At 40.8% G+C, this 16,789-nt stretch overlaps 1 protein-coding gene and 1 long non-coding RNA gene across 4 annotated transcripts in view; one reads left to right on the top strand and one right to left on the bottom strand.

The window, feature by feature from the left end:
* MIER3 (MIER family member 3) overlaps positions 1-16,789 on the top strand; it is a 78,049-nt gene that overhangs the window by 13,396 nt on the left and 47,864 nt on the right. The window contains exons 3-4 of one of the 3 annotated variants that reach the window (XM_035713543.2): positions 78-128; positions 13,498-13,563. The exons of 1 other annotated variant lie outside the window; for it this stretch is intronic. In XM_035713543.2, coding sequence (XP_035569436.1) covers positions 122-128; positions 13,498-13,563 — 73 coding nt within the window. In that variant the 5' untranslated portion in view covers positions 78-121. The remainder of the gene's footprint in view (positions 1-77; positions 129-13,497; positions 13,564-16,789) is intronic. One more of the 3 variants, XM_035713544.2, reaches the window with a different exon arrangement.
* LOC118354015 (uncharacterized) lies at positions 13,269-16,417 on the bottom strand. The gene is made up of 3 exons (XR_004813864.2): positions 15,912-16,417; positions 14,121-14,203; positions 13,269-13,969 (listed from the first exon to the last, which is right to left on the bottom strand). It is a non-coding gene; the product is annotated as an uncharacterized LOC118354015 (long non-coding RNA).

Below are 16,789 nucleotides of genomic sequence, written 5' to 3'. Positions count from 1 at the left end.
TCAATAGGTGGAAATTTGATAAATTTGGTTTGGCTTCAGCTAGGTTAATTTTCATTTCTTCATTTTCTACGTTTTAGGAGGATACTTCATTCTCACCTCCATGTACTAAGTAAAGTTACCTATGAAAGGTATGTATGTAGGGATAGCTGCATTGGACCATCACATTTATAAAAACTAACCTCTAATTGGATTTAGTCACTGAGATGTGGGGTTTATCTGTTTCATCCTTTTAGCCCATCCTGGCTTTTCATGTAGGAAGGAAGTCTTGCATGTATCTATGACAAACATCTGGCAAATAGCATTTTTGGCCTCCAATGTTATTCTTTTCTATAAAATGGGTTTTTAAAAAATGAAGTTTTGTAAGTTCTTGCATATTTATTTTGAAAACTTAGAAAGAAGGAAGAAAGTTAACATAACCCATCATTATACCATATATTCTTCTGGACTATTTTCTCTGTATGTGAATTTTTTTTCTCAAAATAAGTTCATCTGTCTTCAGTATTTTATAACTGTTTCCATTATTCAATGTTTAATGTAAAATTGTTATATTTCAATCATCTTTTTTTAAAAAATATTTATTTATTTATTCATGAGAGACACAGAGAGGCAGAGACACAGGCAGAAGACGGAAGCTCTATGCAGGGAGCCCAATGTGGGACTCGATCCCGGGACCCTGAGATCACGATCAGAGCCAAAGGTAAATGCTCAACCACTGAGCTACCCAGGTGTCCCTCAATCATCTTTTTAAAAAAATATATTTTATTTGTTTATTTGAGAGAGAGAGAGTGTGTGTGTGCACGAGTGGGGCAGGGGGCAGATGGAGAGGAAGTAGATTCCCCACTAAGCAGAAAGAGCTGAATGCCCGGGGTTCATTACAGGACCCCAGGATCATGACCTGAGCCAAAGGCAGATAACTGACTGAGCCAACCAGGCACCCCTCAATCATCATTTTTTATGGCAGTATCATGGTCTATTTAGTGACCTGTTATTGAGAATTAGAATCGGTCTCAATTTTTTTTCATAGAAGACAAATCGTGTCATAAATATCTTTGTATATTAATATTTGCTCATATCTTTATTTTCTTAACATAAATTCATTAAAGTGAAATTGCTAACTTAACATTCCATTCTTACAACTAGTGCAGGGTTGCCTAATTTCATTGGCCTTGACCAAACCACAGCCATATTTTAATGTCATAGATTGTTAAGTGTGACCAAGGGAGGGTTTGCCAACTTTAATTGTTATATCATGGGCAATAAAAGAAAATGTCTCATTACTTAGAATTACAATATCTCACCACAAAATATTTTTATTTTTATTTTTTTTTTTATTTAAGATTTTTTTTTTATTGGTGTTCAATTTACTAACATACAGAATAACACCCAGTGCCCGTCACCCATTCACTCCCACCCCCCGCCCTCCTCCCCTTCTACCACCCCTAGTTTGTTTCCCAGAGTTAGCAGTCTTTATGTTCTGTCTCCCTTTCTGATATTTCCCACACATTTCTTCTCCCTTCCCTTATTTTCCCTTTCACTATTATTTATATTCCCCAAATGAATGAGAACATATAATGTTTGTCCTTCTCCGACTGACTTACTTCACTCAGCATAATACCCTCCAGTTCCATCCACGTTGAAGCAAATGGTGGGTATTTGTCATTTCTAATAGCTGAGTAATATTCCATTGTATACATAAACCACATCTTCTTTATCCATTCATCTTTCGTTGGACACCGAGGCTCCTTCCACAGTTTGGCTATCGTGGCCATTGCTGCTAGAAACATCGGGGTGCAGGTGTCCCGGCGTTTCATTGCATTTGTATCTTTGGGGTAAATCCCCAACAGTGCAATTGCTGGGTCGTAGGGCAGGTATATTTTTAACTGTTTGAGGAACCTCCACACGGTTTTCCAGAGTGGCTGCACCAGTTCACATTCCCACCAACAGTGTAAGAGGGTTCCCTTTTCTCCACATCCTCTCCAACATTTGTTGTTTCCTGCCTTGTTAATTTTTCCCATTCTCACTGGTGTGAGGTGGTATCTCATTGTGGTTTTGATTTGTATTTCCCTGATGGCAAGTGATGCAGAGCATTTTCTCATGTGCATGTTGGCCATGTCTATGTCTTCTTCTGTGAGATTTCTGTTCATGTCTTTTGCCCATTTCATGATTGGATTGTTTGTTTCTTTGGTGTTGAGTTTAATAAGTTCTTTATAGATCTTGGAAACTAGCCCTTTATCTGATATGTCATTTGCAAATATCTTCTCCCATTCTGTAGGTTGTCTTTGAGTTTTGTTGACTGTATCCTTTGCTGTGCAAAAGCTTCTTATCTTGATGAAGTCCCAATAGTTCATTTCTGCTTTTGTTTCTTTTGCCTTCGTGGATGTATCTTGCAAGAAGTTACTATGGCCGAGTTCAAAAAGGGTGTTGCCTGTGTTCTTCTCTAGGATTTTGATGGAATCTTGTCTCACATTTAGATCTTTCATCCATTTTGAGTTTATCTTTGTGTATGGTGAAAGAGAGTGGTCTAGTTTCATTCTTCTGCATGTGGATGTCCACAAAATATTTTTAGAGAGAGTTTATTACAATGGAAATTCCTTGGAAAATGAGATGTGAGCCTTTCCTGGAGGAGGACAGGCTTCTTGCCATTCTTCCACATTTTCCTATGTCAAGGTCTGCGTGGAAGGATGCTGTTAACTACCTATTAACCTAAGACACACATAGTAACATAAGTGTTGCATTTAACATTCTGTGGAAATCATTCTGATCAAAAAACTTTTTTTTTTCAGATTTGCTTAAGTACTTAGTTTTTTTTTAAGATTTTATTTATTCATGAGAGACACAGAGAGAGAGAGAGAGAGAAAGAGAGAGAGAGAGAGAGAGAGAGACAGGCAGAGGAAGAAGCAGGCTCCATGCAGGGAGCCCAATGTGGGACTCAATTCTGGGTCTCCAGAATCACACCCTGGGAGGAAGTTGGCGCTAAACTGCTGACCCACCCAGGCTGCCCACTTAAGAGATTTTTTAAAACTTCCATAAAATTGTATTATATTAATTATTAACACCATAGTTAGATGAAAATATGAGGGATGAAGGATGATTTTTATCTTAGGGTGAACTCATAGAATGTTGTATATGCTGCAAGTCTTGCCATCTGAAGGTTTTTAAATCTAATGTGACTGGTAGATTTCAAAATCAGTTCTCTCAGGGCAAACAAGGCAGCAGAATGCATTTTTTTAATTTCAGAAAGGAGTCCCTGGTGACGTCTCTGCTCTCAATAACACTGTGCAATGGTGCAGACCACCCACCATTGCAAAAACTGTTATTTTGCATCTGTGGATGACCTTGTGTGTCATTGTCAAATGACCTTCTTTGGAGGCTAAGTGACCTTGCTCTTAATGCCTTTTAACAGCTGGCTTCAAATATGAAGAATGGTCCAAGTGGTTGAAGTCACAGATAACACAGGTTGTGGGCTCAATTTTGTTGGCATATGCGAGAGATATTTTTGGAAATACAGCGGCTAAGAACAAACTACCCTAAACATCTTTTTAAAATAATTTATTTATTTATTTATGAGAGACACAGAGAGGCAGAGACATAGGCAGAGGGAGAAGTAGGCTCCCTGGAAGGAGCCTGATGTGGGACTTGATCCCAGGACCCCAGGATCATGAAATGAGCCAAAGGCAGACACTCAGCCATTGAGCCACCAACCCAGGCACCCCTCCCCTAAACATTTTTAATTAGGATCATGCACATATTTTTAAAATATTTTTTATTGCAATGCTTGGTTTTGTTTTAAACCATTTGGGTGGATGGATTAAATCTGAAGACAGATGATGGAACTGCTTTATGGAGCCTGGTTTCATAAAGTGCTCCTGCTTTCTAAAGGTCTGGGCCATTTGGTTGACACATCAGTGTTTCCTTCCCGCTGCTCAATCACCAGAGCACAGTCTAAGAAGATGATTGTGTTTCATCATTATCTTCTCTAGGTGGTGTCTTAGTGGCCCCGTGGAAAGCATCACTCTTGGTGGTGTTTTTTTTTTAAATAACACCCTGCTCTCTGGCAACCTAAAGCCAAGTTGATTCATGCATAGATCCTTGGAGTGCAGAGTATTGACAAGAACTTAACCTGCAAGCAGAGACTGGTTTTTATTTTGGTCTTTGCACAATGAAAAAGGTGTAGCTGTTTCAGTGTTGAGTGATTTCTTGGCTCTTCACAGTAGAAATAAGTAGCCTTTCCTCTGAAACTAATAACCATGTTCTTGACACTTTGCTGTTGCTTCAGGAAAAGACATTTCAGTAGTGGTGAGGGTTTTCATAATAGAGATCTTATGTCTTGAAATGTCTAAATCATTCCCAATTAATGAACATTTCTTTCAGAATCTTCTTTGAAGCACCTAATTGGCGTGTGAGACTGGTTCCTTTTCTCTTGCTGAAGGAGATACTTTCCTGATAAACCATGTCCATCTGCTGTACTTTGTAGGCTTAGAGTTGTAGGACAACACTTAGTTGGCAGTTGGGCTTTTCAGACTGTGGAGGGGAAGAACATAAAGAGAGGACAGATCCTTGGCCCCGATGTCCCACTTTTGATGTGTGATCCTAACGTATCTTTTTGTTTTTTTCTCTCTCTCTCAATCATACCATCTGACCAGTGCTCTCAAACTGGTGCTTTGCGTTTTGCAAAAAAAAAAGTTTGCTGATTAATTTATATTTTTATACTGACTACTCTGAATACTCTTGCAATTTTAGTAACCATGCTAAGTATTTAAATGTGTGATATTAGACAAATCACTTCACTACTTTGGACCTTGTTTGGCTGAAGTGTCATTAAATAAGATGTTTAGCTGAACTGTAATATCTCTTCAAACTCCAAATTCTGTGGTTATTTTTTTTCAGATTTTATTTATTTATTCATGAGAGACACAGAGAGAGAGAGAGAGAGACAGAGACATAGGCAAAGGGAGAAGCAGGCTCCATGCAGGGAGCCTGATGTGGGACTTGATCCTTGAACTCCAGGATCATGCCCTGAACCAAAGGCAGATGCTTAAACGCTGAGCCACCCAGGCATCCCCAAATTCTGTAGTTATAAAAACAATAGGGTTAGTTTATTCATCCATTTATTCAGGAACTACATATTGAGCCAACACTGAGTGGTAGACATTGTACTGAGTGCAAACAACTTCAGAACTAGTTCCTTGCCCTCTGTCTAGTAGCTGATGTCTCAAGCAGGGTAAAACAGAACAGGGCCAGCACTCCTGGGCATGTGAAGTTTGACAAAGCTCCCCAGGTGATCCTGGTACTCACCCCCTTTATCAGTTGAAAACTTGATATGCACTTTGAAAAGATCAGCCACAACACATCATTAGGACACATTTTTTCTCCAATGGATTGGCTAGAATAAAATCAAGCTGGAGGTCATCTAACTCTATATAGCCTCAATTTCACCATCCATCATGTAGCACATGCGTAGAGTATCAGTATAGCCAATGTTAGGTAGCTGGTCTTTCGGAGGCACAGGATTTCTTTTGCATTAAAGCATTACTTATATGCTCTGTGAATGATTCTGTTTCTCTCATATTGTCAGGGAGTCAAAATGAGGGATTGTTGGAGAAAGGACTGGGTGAGTGGTGAGTCCCTTGACTTGGGCCTCTCTGCTTCACACCCCATGGTTGGATGGGGGAAGGGGGGAGTTGAACGTGACAGCTGCCAGTTTTGAGGGTGCACCTGCCACACATGTCTGTCACCATCCTGGGGTTGAGGGTTTCTGAGGCCCTGTGGGACTTGTCAATCTCCTATAATTTTTCACCAATCCCTCTGTAACGGCCTGAGTAGCCCTCTGTGTACTGATTACACCCATCAACCCTTTGATCTTTTCCCCTTTCATACACACATACACATCTGTGCAATGATGGCTACTCATTGCCATTTTCCTATCATCATCATTCATTCATTTATCAGTCCATTAACTCTTCAATTCATTCACTGGTGTGCTCATTCAGTTATTCATTTATTTGTTTCTCTATAGATGAGCATTGAAAAGATTTATGCACAGGGTGACTTAATCCTACCACAAAATGCTTCAGAGCACACTAGCATTCTCTTTACACAACTTCCTTTTCAGTGTTCTTCCATCATAGACCTCACCTAGAACTGGTCCCTTTCTCTCCCTTCTCCTGTTTATTTCATCCTCTCTCTATTTAGACATCTCTGATGGGCTTTGTTCAAGGAGATTGTTCACAAGTTTAAGAGGTCAGGGCTGGCCGTGCAGAAAGAGCTCTAGTGGCTGGTGCAGGTGTAAGGTAGCAGCAAGGAGCAAAAGAAGTTAGCTAACAATCAGTTGCAAAAAATACTGTAAATATTTAAAATCTCCACTGAGAGAGTAGCTCTGTGATATGACCTGTGAGTCTACTCCAGGTAGAGTAATAGTAGCATATGAAAGGAAATGTTCTGGAATCCAGAGGCTCCTGGGTTGCCTGTTACTGTGCTCACAATGGAGCAACAGAAACTAGCAGAGATCCCACAGCCTCCTGACAGTTGTTAACTGCCCATCTCCTTTTGTCCAGTCTGGAGCCTGGTTTCCTCTTTTTCCTCGCCCCACAGTGCAGCCTTTCTACTCCAGCTAAGCTCTGACTGACCCACATAGAGATCCTTCAGCAGCCACTACTTGGTTCCTGAATTCTCCACCTACTTTTGCAGGCTCCATTTCTCGAATGTGGGCTTCCGTATTTGAGCCTGTTGTCAATAACCTGGCTGGTGTCCTATCTTTTAGAACAGAAGCCTTCCTTGGCCCTGCCAGTCTAGCTCCCAGGGGTCAGAATCACGGATACCCCAGGGCTGACCGACTGCTGGCTTGATGTCCTGAACCTCTACGGGTGATCCCCAGTATGGGGCTTCACACACCTGCTGGGCTCCTGTTCCCTCTCAACTGCCTGCTCCCCTGCTCCCTGCTCAGGCTGTCTGCAGTTGCCTGCCCTGCGTGCGAAACCAGAATTCACTGCAGCTGCAGCTGCTGGGTTCCGTCTCCCTCCCTTGTGTTTGACCCCTAGGGACCAACCGAGATGCATCCAAGGCCTGCTGCCTCTCCGCCTTCCACCCATCCGTGAGCAGTGCCAGGCCTGGCTGAATCCCAGAGTGACACAGGCGACAGTCATGCGTGAACTAAAGGTTGTGGCATTTGTTGTTCTGTAGATCCACACCATAAAAAGGAGAGCCAAAACTTTGAATGAGCAGAGAAATTTCAGGACCATATGCAAAACTTCTCTCTGCGAAATGTCTCCAAGCAAAGAAAAGACAACTCGTCGTGTACTTTTATGATTTCCTAATTTTATATTCTGGAATGTGACCCTAAAAATGTCCTTAGGATGTGTGCTGTGCTCCCTTTTATGCCAATCCTTTCTTTCTTTTCTTTCTTTCTTTCTTTCTTTCTTTCTTTCTTTCTTTCTTTCTTTCTTTCTTTCTTCTTTTTCTTTCTTTCTTTCTTTCTTTCTTTCTTTCTTTCTTTCTTTCTTCTTTCTTCTTTCTTTCTTTCTTCTTCTTCTTTCTTTCTTTCTTTCTTTCTTTCTTTCTTTCTTTCTTTCTTTCTTCTTTCTTTTCTTTCTTTCCTTCTTTCCTTATTCATTTTTTAAAAGGATTTTATTTATTTATTCATGATAGACACAGAGAGACAGGCAGAGACACAGGCAGAGGGAGAAGCCAGCACCCTGCAGGGAGCCTGATGCGGGACTGGATCCTGGGACCCCGGGATCATGCCCTAAACCGAAGGCATATGCTCAACCACTGAGCCACCCAGGCGTCCCTCCAACCCTCTCTATAATGTGATTGTTTTGTATTACTTTATCAAAATTATTTTCTTTTTTTAAATTTTTATTTATGATAGTCATACAGAGAGAGAGAGAGAGAGAGAGAGAGAGAGGCAGAGACACAGGCAGAGGGAGAAGCAGGCTCCATGCACCGGGAGCCCGACGTGGGATTCGATCCTGGGTCTCCAGGATCGCGCCCTGGGCCAAAGGCAGGCGCCAAACCGCTGTGCCACCCAGGGATCCCTCAAAATCATTTTCATGTGTCTTCAACGAGCCTGATTAGTAGCAGGGTATCCTGGTGGATAAAGCCCTGGCCTGTGTTCAGGTCCAGTCTCTCTGGAACACACTAGCTATTTGTGTTTTGTTCTAGTTTGTTTTTATTGAAGTGTAATTGAAATATAATATCCTATTGGTTTCAGATGTATGTCATGGTGATTCTATGTTTTTATGTGTTATGAAATGATCCCCATAAGTCCAGTTACTATCTGCCACCATACAAAGTTATGACAATATTGTTGACTATATTCCCTAGCTGTGCATAACATCCCATGACTTGATTATTTTACAGCTGGAAGTTTGTACCTCTTAATCCCCTTCACCTATTTCACCCACTCAACCCCTCCTCCCTCTGGTAACCAACAGTTTGTTTCTTGTATCTATGAGTCTGTTTCTGTTTTGTTTTGTTTGTTCATTTGTTTTGTTTTTAGATTCCACATATGAGGGAAATCATATGGTATTTGTCTTTCTCTGCTGACTTATTTCACTTAGCATAATACCCTTTAGGTCCACCCATGTTGTTGCAAATGGTAAGATTTCATTTTTTAAAATATATATCTCCCCCCTTCTTTATCCATTCATCTGTTGATGGACACTTAAGTTGCTGAAGTGGTTTGGATTAGTTTTCTGGGAAAGGGGTATGTGCCCTTTGAAATCTTCGGGCCTGATTCTGAGGATGTGCCCTCATTCATCTCAAAAAACTTCCTCTCATTGAGTCAGTTTGCATAAATGTGCCAACATGTATTTATTGAATATTTACTGTGGACCATGAAGTATGTTAGGTGCTAAAGATACAATCATGAATAAACACCTATATGGTTCCTGTTCTCTTGAAGAGCTCTCCACTTGGGCACTATAGATGTTTTGCTGTGAGACTGTATTGGGAACTGTAGCATGTGTATCAGCATATCTGGCTTTTACCCACTAGATACTAATAACACCTCTCTAGCTGAGACATCCAAAAATGCCTCCAGACATTGCAAAATGTGTTTAAGGTGAGGGAGGGAGGTGAGAGGGACAGATTATCCAGGGCTGAGAACCACTCGTCCAGTACTATTAATGATTAACAATTACTGAGCTCTTACTGCGTGCCAGGTGCAGTATTGAGCACACGTAGCCAAAAGGTAGATAACGGTGGAAATTTGTAAGCAGATCCTACTAGAACAACTCATAAGACTCTCCAAGGCTCTTCATTTATTTCCTCCATGACCCATAAGGAGGAATTCCAAAGGCACATGGAACGTTTACACTCAAGGACTCTGGTTTACCCTTGTGCTTCTGCTCTGGCATGTTGAGTCATATGTTTACAAAAAAATTGTCTTTATTTCCAAACCTATTTGTGCCTATTGTATTTGTTATAATTGTACAATTTGGTTAAATGGCACATAAACTGACTAAATATGAGTGTGAAGAGTTGTTCTGAAGAAAATTAAGTTGGAATGCTTTGGAAAGATGATTTTAAAACCTCTCTGTGTAATTAAGTATAAATAAGAACAATTATAATAGGAGAAAAAAATGGTAACAAGCTAGAAAATGCAAGTTCTTGCTTACACCTTAAAGAATCTCAAACTGGAAATGGTTACCAATGTTTTATGGATCTAGATGAGACAAGAAAAAAAATGTGAAGTACAGTTAGCCTAATAAACGGTCTAAGCATTACATAAGGATGTATAAAGAAAGGCTTATTTGGGGGTGCCTGGGTAGCTCAGTCAGTTAGGCACCTGACTCTTGATTTCAGCTCAGATCTTGATCTCAGGATTCTGAGTTCAAGCACTGCTTTGGGCTCCATACCCAGCGTGGACCCCACTCTTTAAAAAGGCTTACTTATATGTTTTAAGTTAAGAAATGTTCAACACATGGGAACCTGTGTGGCTCAGTTGCTTAAGTGTCTGACTCTTGATCTTGGCTCACATCATGATCCCTGGGCTGTGAGATAGAACCCTGCATCAGGCTCTGTGCTCAGTGCAGATTTAGCTTGGGATTCTCTCTCCGCCTCTTCTTCTGCCTCAGTCTCTCTAAATGAATAAATAAAATCTTTAAAAAGTGTTTAACACACATATGGCATCTTATAATTTTCCATTTTTAGTTGATCAATTGCCTCATATCAACTTACTTCAGATGAGTGGGATTCTCTTATATTACCACCATTTCAGAGATGAAAAGTTAAAATATAGAGAGGTAACTTGCCCATGTGACATGTAAACACTGCCTCCCCCTCACCAAAATACTCTTGATTACATTAAAATCAACGATTTATGGAGGCATCTGGGTGGCTTAGTGGTTGGATGTCTGCCTTTGGCTCAGGTCGTGATCTCAGGGTCCTGGGATCAAGTCCCGTACAGGGCTCCTTACAGGGAGCTTGCTTCTCCCTCTGCCTATATCTCTGCCTCTCTCTGTATCTCTCATGAATAAATAAATAGAATCTTCAAAAAAATTAAGGATTTGTATGTGTGTGTGTGTTTTAAGGATTTTATTTATTTATTCATGAGAAACAGAGAGAGAGACAGAGACACAGGCAGAGGGAGAAGCAGGCTCCATGCAGGGAACCCAACGACTGACTAGATCCCAGGTCTCCAGGATCACGACCTGGGCTGATGGCGGCGCTAAATCACTGAGCCACCCAAGTTGACCAAGGATTTGTGTTCAATCAAGAACATCATGGACAAAGTTACTAGATGGTAAATTGAGAGATGTCTGCAATGTCTGAAACCCAAAAGAAAAAGAAGGCAATCTCAATGTAAGAATAGGCAAAGAATGTAACAAGTAACTTACAGAAGAGGAATCCCTAAAGGCTAATAAGCATTTGAAAACATGATCCATAATTTTAGTGATCAGAAAAAAGAAATTTAAAACAATAAAGAGACACAACTGTCCATTCGATGGGCAAACATGAGCTGGAAAATATCACAAGGAGGCAGGTGTGAGAAGCTATCAGAACCCTGAGGTGCTGCTGGTAAGAATGGAGATGGGGGCAGCCCCTTCTGGGGGCAATGCGGCCCCACCAGGTGACCAAAAATTTCCCTCCTGTACATCCTCAAGAAATCTCAAGAAATCTCAATCTCAATCTCAATCTCAATCTCAATCCTCAAGAAATCTTTACACAGGGGGATCCCTGGGTGGCTCAGCGGTTTAGCGCCTGCCTTTGGCCCAGAGCGCGATCCTGGAGTCCCCAGATCGAGTCCCATGTTGGGCTCCCAGCATGGAGCCTGCTGCTCCCTCTTCCTGTGTCTCCGCCTCTCTCTCTCTCTCTCTCTCTATATATATATATCTATATATCTATATCTATATCTATATATATATATATAATAAATCTTTTTTTAAAAAAGAAATCTTTACACAACTTTATCAGGGGACATTTTGAGGATGCTCAGTATAGCATTATAGATTAGCCTGGGTCTTCCAAGGAACAGGCACCAAGATGTGAATTAAACCAATTAAATGCAAAGATGTTACTAGAAGAGATGCCTGTGAGAGGAAATTGAGAAGGCTGGGAGGACCATCATACCATAATGCAAGTCTGGTCCTGAGTGAAGGAGAGAGGGAAAGAAGGTTGGTGCAAGTGTCCTGGCTTGCCATGTGGCTGAAGGAAGGTTTTTCAAGTCCACCAGGACATCCTCCAGGCAAAATCAGCTCTGAGAGGAATCCCACGTCACCCAGAAATGGGTCTGTCTCAGTGTCCCTGCTTCACTCAGTCACTGGCTGGGAGAAGCCTGTGGGAAGTATGATCTTAAGTGAAACACAGAGATGGATTTCAGAGCATTGCAGCTGGGGCCTTTGGTCACTTACACTCCCTGGGGCTAGAGGCCTGTGAGGAGCATTCTCATGGATGGTGTGCATCACTGAGCGTAGCAGGGAGAGGAAGCCACCTGTGTGTCAATCTTGGGGAGATTAGATAGGTAATATGTACTGGACACACACCAGTGAGCAGTTTGAAGCAAAGAATTGGAGGCACACCTAACAGCATGGATGAGTCTAAAAGACAATGTAGAGTGAAAAAGAAGAAACAATGAGCCATCTATCACAATAATATTTACTAAATTTAAGAGTGCATGCCTACAAAACAGTAACACTCAAAATGCAAGTGTAGGGGTTCCCTGGATGGCTCAGCGGTTTGGCGCCTGCCTTTGGCCCAGGGCGTGGCCCTGGAGTCTCGGGATCAAGTCCCATGTCGGGCTCCCTGTGTGGAGCCTGCTTCTCCCTCTGCCTGTGTCTCTGCCTCTCTCTCTCTCTCTCTCTGAATGAATAAATAAATAAAATATTTTTTTAAAAATGCAAGTGTATACATACAAATCGAAAGACATTCATCATGCCGGTTAGAGAGGCTGCTTGGGTAAGTTATGGGACTAAAAATGAATGAACATAAAGGAATGTTTCAAAAAAGGCCTTACGTGGGGTAAAGGAAGATAAAGTGTCTCAAACTGAGCCTGAGTAACTCAGCTTCGTGACTCTGAATACCTAAACAAACAGGTCAATGTAGTGCCTACCATCTGCCCCCTAAAAAATACCCGAATACAGAAGCACCCCCTTTGAAGTTCTGGAATCCCAATTATAGAAGCAGTCTTCTGTTTTAAAAACAGTAGGCCACCTAGCTCACTCTTGGTCCTTCAAATTTAGCTCAACCTATCACTGCCTCGAGTTGCTGCAAATACAGACCACTAGCAACAGCACCTCACAGCACTAGCCAAGGAACTGCCTTAGCCTGCCACCTGCCTACTCTCTCTCTCCTCACCTTCCCTTCTGGCTAGCTCCTGGGCTTTCCATTCCTGCCCTGGTCCCATGATTCTTCACCCCACAGACACTTAAATAATTTTATTGAAATGTAATTCATCCGCCATACAATTCAGCCATACAAAATGTACAATTCAGGGGGCAGCCCGGGTGGCTCAGCGGTTTAGCACCATCTTCAGTCAAGGGTGTGATCCTGGAGACCCTGGATCAAGTCCTGCATCGGGCTCCCTGCATGGAGCCTGCTTCTTCCTCTGCCTGTGTCTCTGCCTCTCTCTCTCTCTCTGTGTCTCTCATGAATAAATAAATAAAATCTTAAAACAAAAAGCAAAATGTACAATTCAATGGCTTTTAGTATAGTCAAAAGAAATGGACAGCCATCACCACTATCAATTTTAGAATATTTTTATCACCCCAAAAAGAAACACGGCAACCCCCAGCCCTTCTATGTGCCATTTATCTTTCTCCCCACCCTGCTCTAGGCAACCACTATTTAACTTTGTGTATGGATAGATTTGCCTATTCTGGACATTTCATATAAATGGAATTATACAGTATATGCTCTTCTGTGACTGATTTCTTTCATGTAGCATAATGTTTTCAAGATCCATCCATGTTGTAGCATGTTTTAGTGCTTCATTTCTTTTTATTGAAAAATTATATTCCATCATGTGAATATACCACATTTTATTTGTTCTTTCCGCAGCTGATGAACATCTGGGCTGTTTCCAGGTTTTGGCCATTATGTATATTGCTGCTATGACACTTGTGTGTAAGTTGTTGGGTGGACATATGCTTTCATTTCTCTTGGGTTTACACCTAAGAGTGGAATTGCTGGGTTATGCGGTAACTGTATACTCAAGCTATTGAGGAACCACCAGGCTGGTTTTCAAAGCAGCTGTCATGTTTTACATTTATTCCAGCAGTGTACAAGGAATCCAGTTTTCCACATCCGTGTCAACACTCACTATCATCTGTCTTTTTGATGATGGTCTCCTCATTCTCACTGCTGGCTCCCGGGCTCCTGTTTGGCTTACTGACCTCAGGTGTGCTGCCTTTCCTTGATTTCAGGGACACTTGGGGTTTCCTCTAAAGGGGATTCTCCATCACAATGGCAGAATTAGCCCTTGACTTCATCCAGGGAGGAAAAAGCTTGCAGGCGTTAGGGTTCTCAGATTCTACCTCCAAAATAAGAGTAGAGAAAGAGGAACGTTGGATGTGAAGGACACTAATGCTTTTCTTTCTCTTCTACTCCAGTGATTGGACTGAGCAGTTGGGGGGGCCAAGGAGGGGCTGACATGGGGACAGCAATCATTCTGGAATTCCAACCTGAGTGTGCCAAGGATGATGGCATGGCCGGTGCAATTATCAGTTTAGAGGTAGACTCCCATTTCCTTTGTTCTTTTTATTTTCTGCAAAAGGAAAGATAAGGGAGAGGAGTCTCTGCCCTAGGTATGGTAATAATAACTAACTGTTTTTACTGACAGTAACTTACAATTGATAATGTTAATCGTTTCTCTTATCAGTGACTTCTCTTTTATGGTTGGTTTATTTAGAAACAACTATTAGCATTTGTACCATTTCTGTGTGTTCCAGGCTGAAGAGTCCCAATTCAGGGTGAGACAGATTTCAATATTATCATAGCTAAAGGAGAAATGCTGTCAGCACAAAGAGAAAAGCCATCAGAAAAGGCATGGATTGTGTTTCTGTTTAACCTCCTTTTCTTAGGCCAGGATAACTTGAGTACAGGTTTCTGGTTTGGAAAATTGACTTGGGTTTGGATTTCTCAAGCATACTGAATTTTAGCCTAGGAAACCAGGCTCAGTGAGCACACTTATTTCAGTAACAATTCTATACACAGCAGAAGCCTTTACTTAACAACCATTTAGATTCAGGAATAGATTAAATCCATTAACTAGGCTAGTGTTTTCTCCCTCACTGTGGTTATTAACCAAATTGCTAGTGTTGCAACACAGATAACCATGTTTGAAGATAACCTAGACCCACTGTTTTACCAGTTTTATTTTAATGGGCATGATTGGGAAATACATTTTCAACCTGCATAGTTTTATAGAATTCAAGTATAAAGTTTTATTTTATTTTTAAAGATTTATTTATTTGTTTGAGAGAGAAAGAGAGAATGCATGTGCCGTCGGGAGAGGCAAAGGGAGAGGGAGAGAGAGAGAGAATCTCAAGCAGACTCTGAGCTGAGTGCAGAGCCTGATGCAGGCTCAATTTCACCACCGATAGATCATGACCTGAGCTGAAATCAAGAGTCAGATGCTTAACTAACTGAGCCACCCAGGTGCCCCTCAAGTATAAACTTTTAAAGATTTTATTTATTTATTTATTTGAAATAGAGAGCCAGAGAAAGAGAACAAGTTGGGGAGAGGGGCAGAGGGAGACAGAAAGGCAGGGAGCCCCCCATCACATGGGATTCAATCCAGGACCCCGAGACCACGACTTGGGTCAAAGGCAGATGCTTAACTAACTGAGCCACCCAGGTGCCCCTCATGTATAAACTTTTACACATCAATCTCTTGAGATACAGTTAATTCACTTACATTTAAGTGCACCCATTTTAAGGGTACTGATCAATTAGTTATATATTTGTATAACCACTACTATGATCAAGATATAGAACATTTCCATCGTCCTTTCCTCCTGTCTTTTACTGTCAATTCCCATCCAACACTAATATACTTTCTGTCACTAGGTTAGCTTTGCCATTTTGTGAATTTTATGTAAATGGAACCGGAGTGTTTCTAAGATTCATCCGTGCTGTTGCATGTACTAGTTGTTTATGCCTTTTTACTGTTTGATACTATTCTCAGTATATGGATGTACCAAAATGAGAAAGTTTATCCTAAGAATGAAAGGTTGAAAAAACATTGGAAATCACCATATTAACAGGTAAAGGTGAAAAAGAATATGATTATCTCAATATATGTGAAAAGGTACTTGATAAAATTTGATCCATTCATGATGACCTACTCACTCTCAGCAAACTAGTAATAAAAGGGAAATATCTTAACATGATAAAGGGCATAAAAGGAAACATGATACTTAATGGCTATATCAGTTATCTATTGCTGTGTAAAACACTACCCCAAAACTTACCAGCTTGAGCAATAAACACTTATCATCTCACTATTTCTGAGGGCTAGGAATTTGAAAGCAAGCTAGTAAAGTGGTTCTGACTGAGATTCTTTCATGAGGTTGCATTCAAAATACCACCTGGAAAAAAAAAAACAAAAAAAACCAAAAATACCACCTGGGATGATAGTTATTTGAAGTCTTGATTAGGGCTGAAATATTTGCTTCCAAGATAGTTCATTCACAAAGCTGTTGGGACAAGGCTTCAGGTCCTTACTCATTATTTGAAGGAAGCCTTAGGTCCTCACCATATGGATCTTTTCATAAATCTTCTTGTGTGTTCCCATGGCTTGGCAAATGACTTCCCCCAGAGTAAGTGATTCAAGAAAAAAAAGAAAGCAAGAAGGAAGTCACAATGCCATTTATGACCTGATCTTTTGGAAGTCACATACAACCCTTTCTACCAGAATCTATTTATTAGAAGCAAGTCACTAACTACTGCTCACATTCAAGGGAAAGGAAAAAGATTCCATTTTCTGAGGGGAGGAGTATAAGAGAAATTGTGAATATGTTTCTAAAACCACCAAAAAGGTGAAAGGTGAAATGCTTTCCTCCAGGAATATCAGGAGCAAGGAAGAATAAATACTCTCAATATTTTTATTCAACATTGTCCTGGAGGTCCTAGCCATCGCAATACAGCAAACGAAAGAACAAGGCATATGGGTCAGAAAGACAGAAGTAAAACTGTATTTATTTGCAGATGACATGTTTGTGAACATAGAAAATTTTAAGGAGTCTACAAAAAAGCCACTAAAATATAAATAAATTTTGCAAAGTAGTATGATACAAGGTCAATATACAAAATTTAATTAAATGTTTATATACTAGCAACAATCAATGGT

The sequence above is a fragment of the Canis lupus genome, chromosome 2, assembly GCF_003254725.2.
Source record: "Canis lupus dingo isolate Sandy chromosome 2, ASM325472v2, whole genome shotgun sequence".
Taxonomy (NCBI): domain Eukaryota; kingdom Metazoa; phylum Chordata; class Mammalia; order Carnivora; family Canidae; genus Canis; species Canis lupus.
The sequence above is the reverse complement of the archived record's forward strand: the minus strand, read 5'-3'. Positions and strand labels throughout refer to the sequence as shown.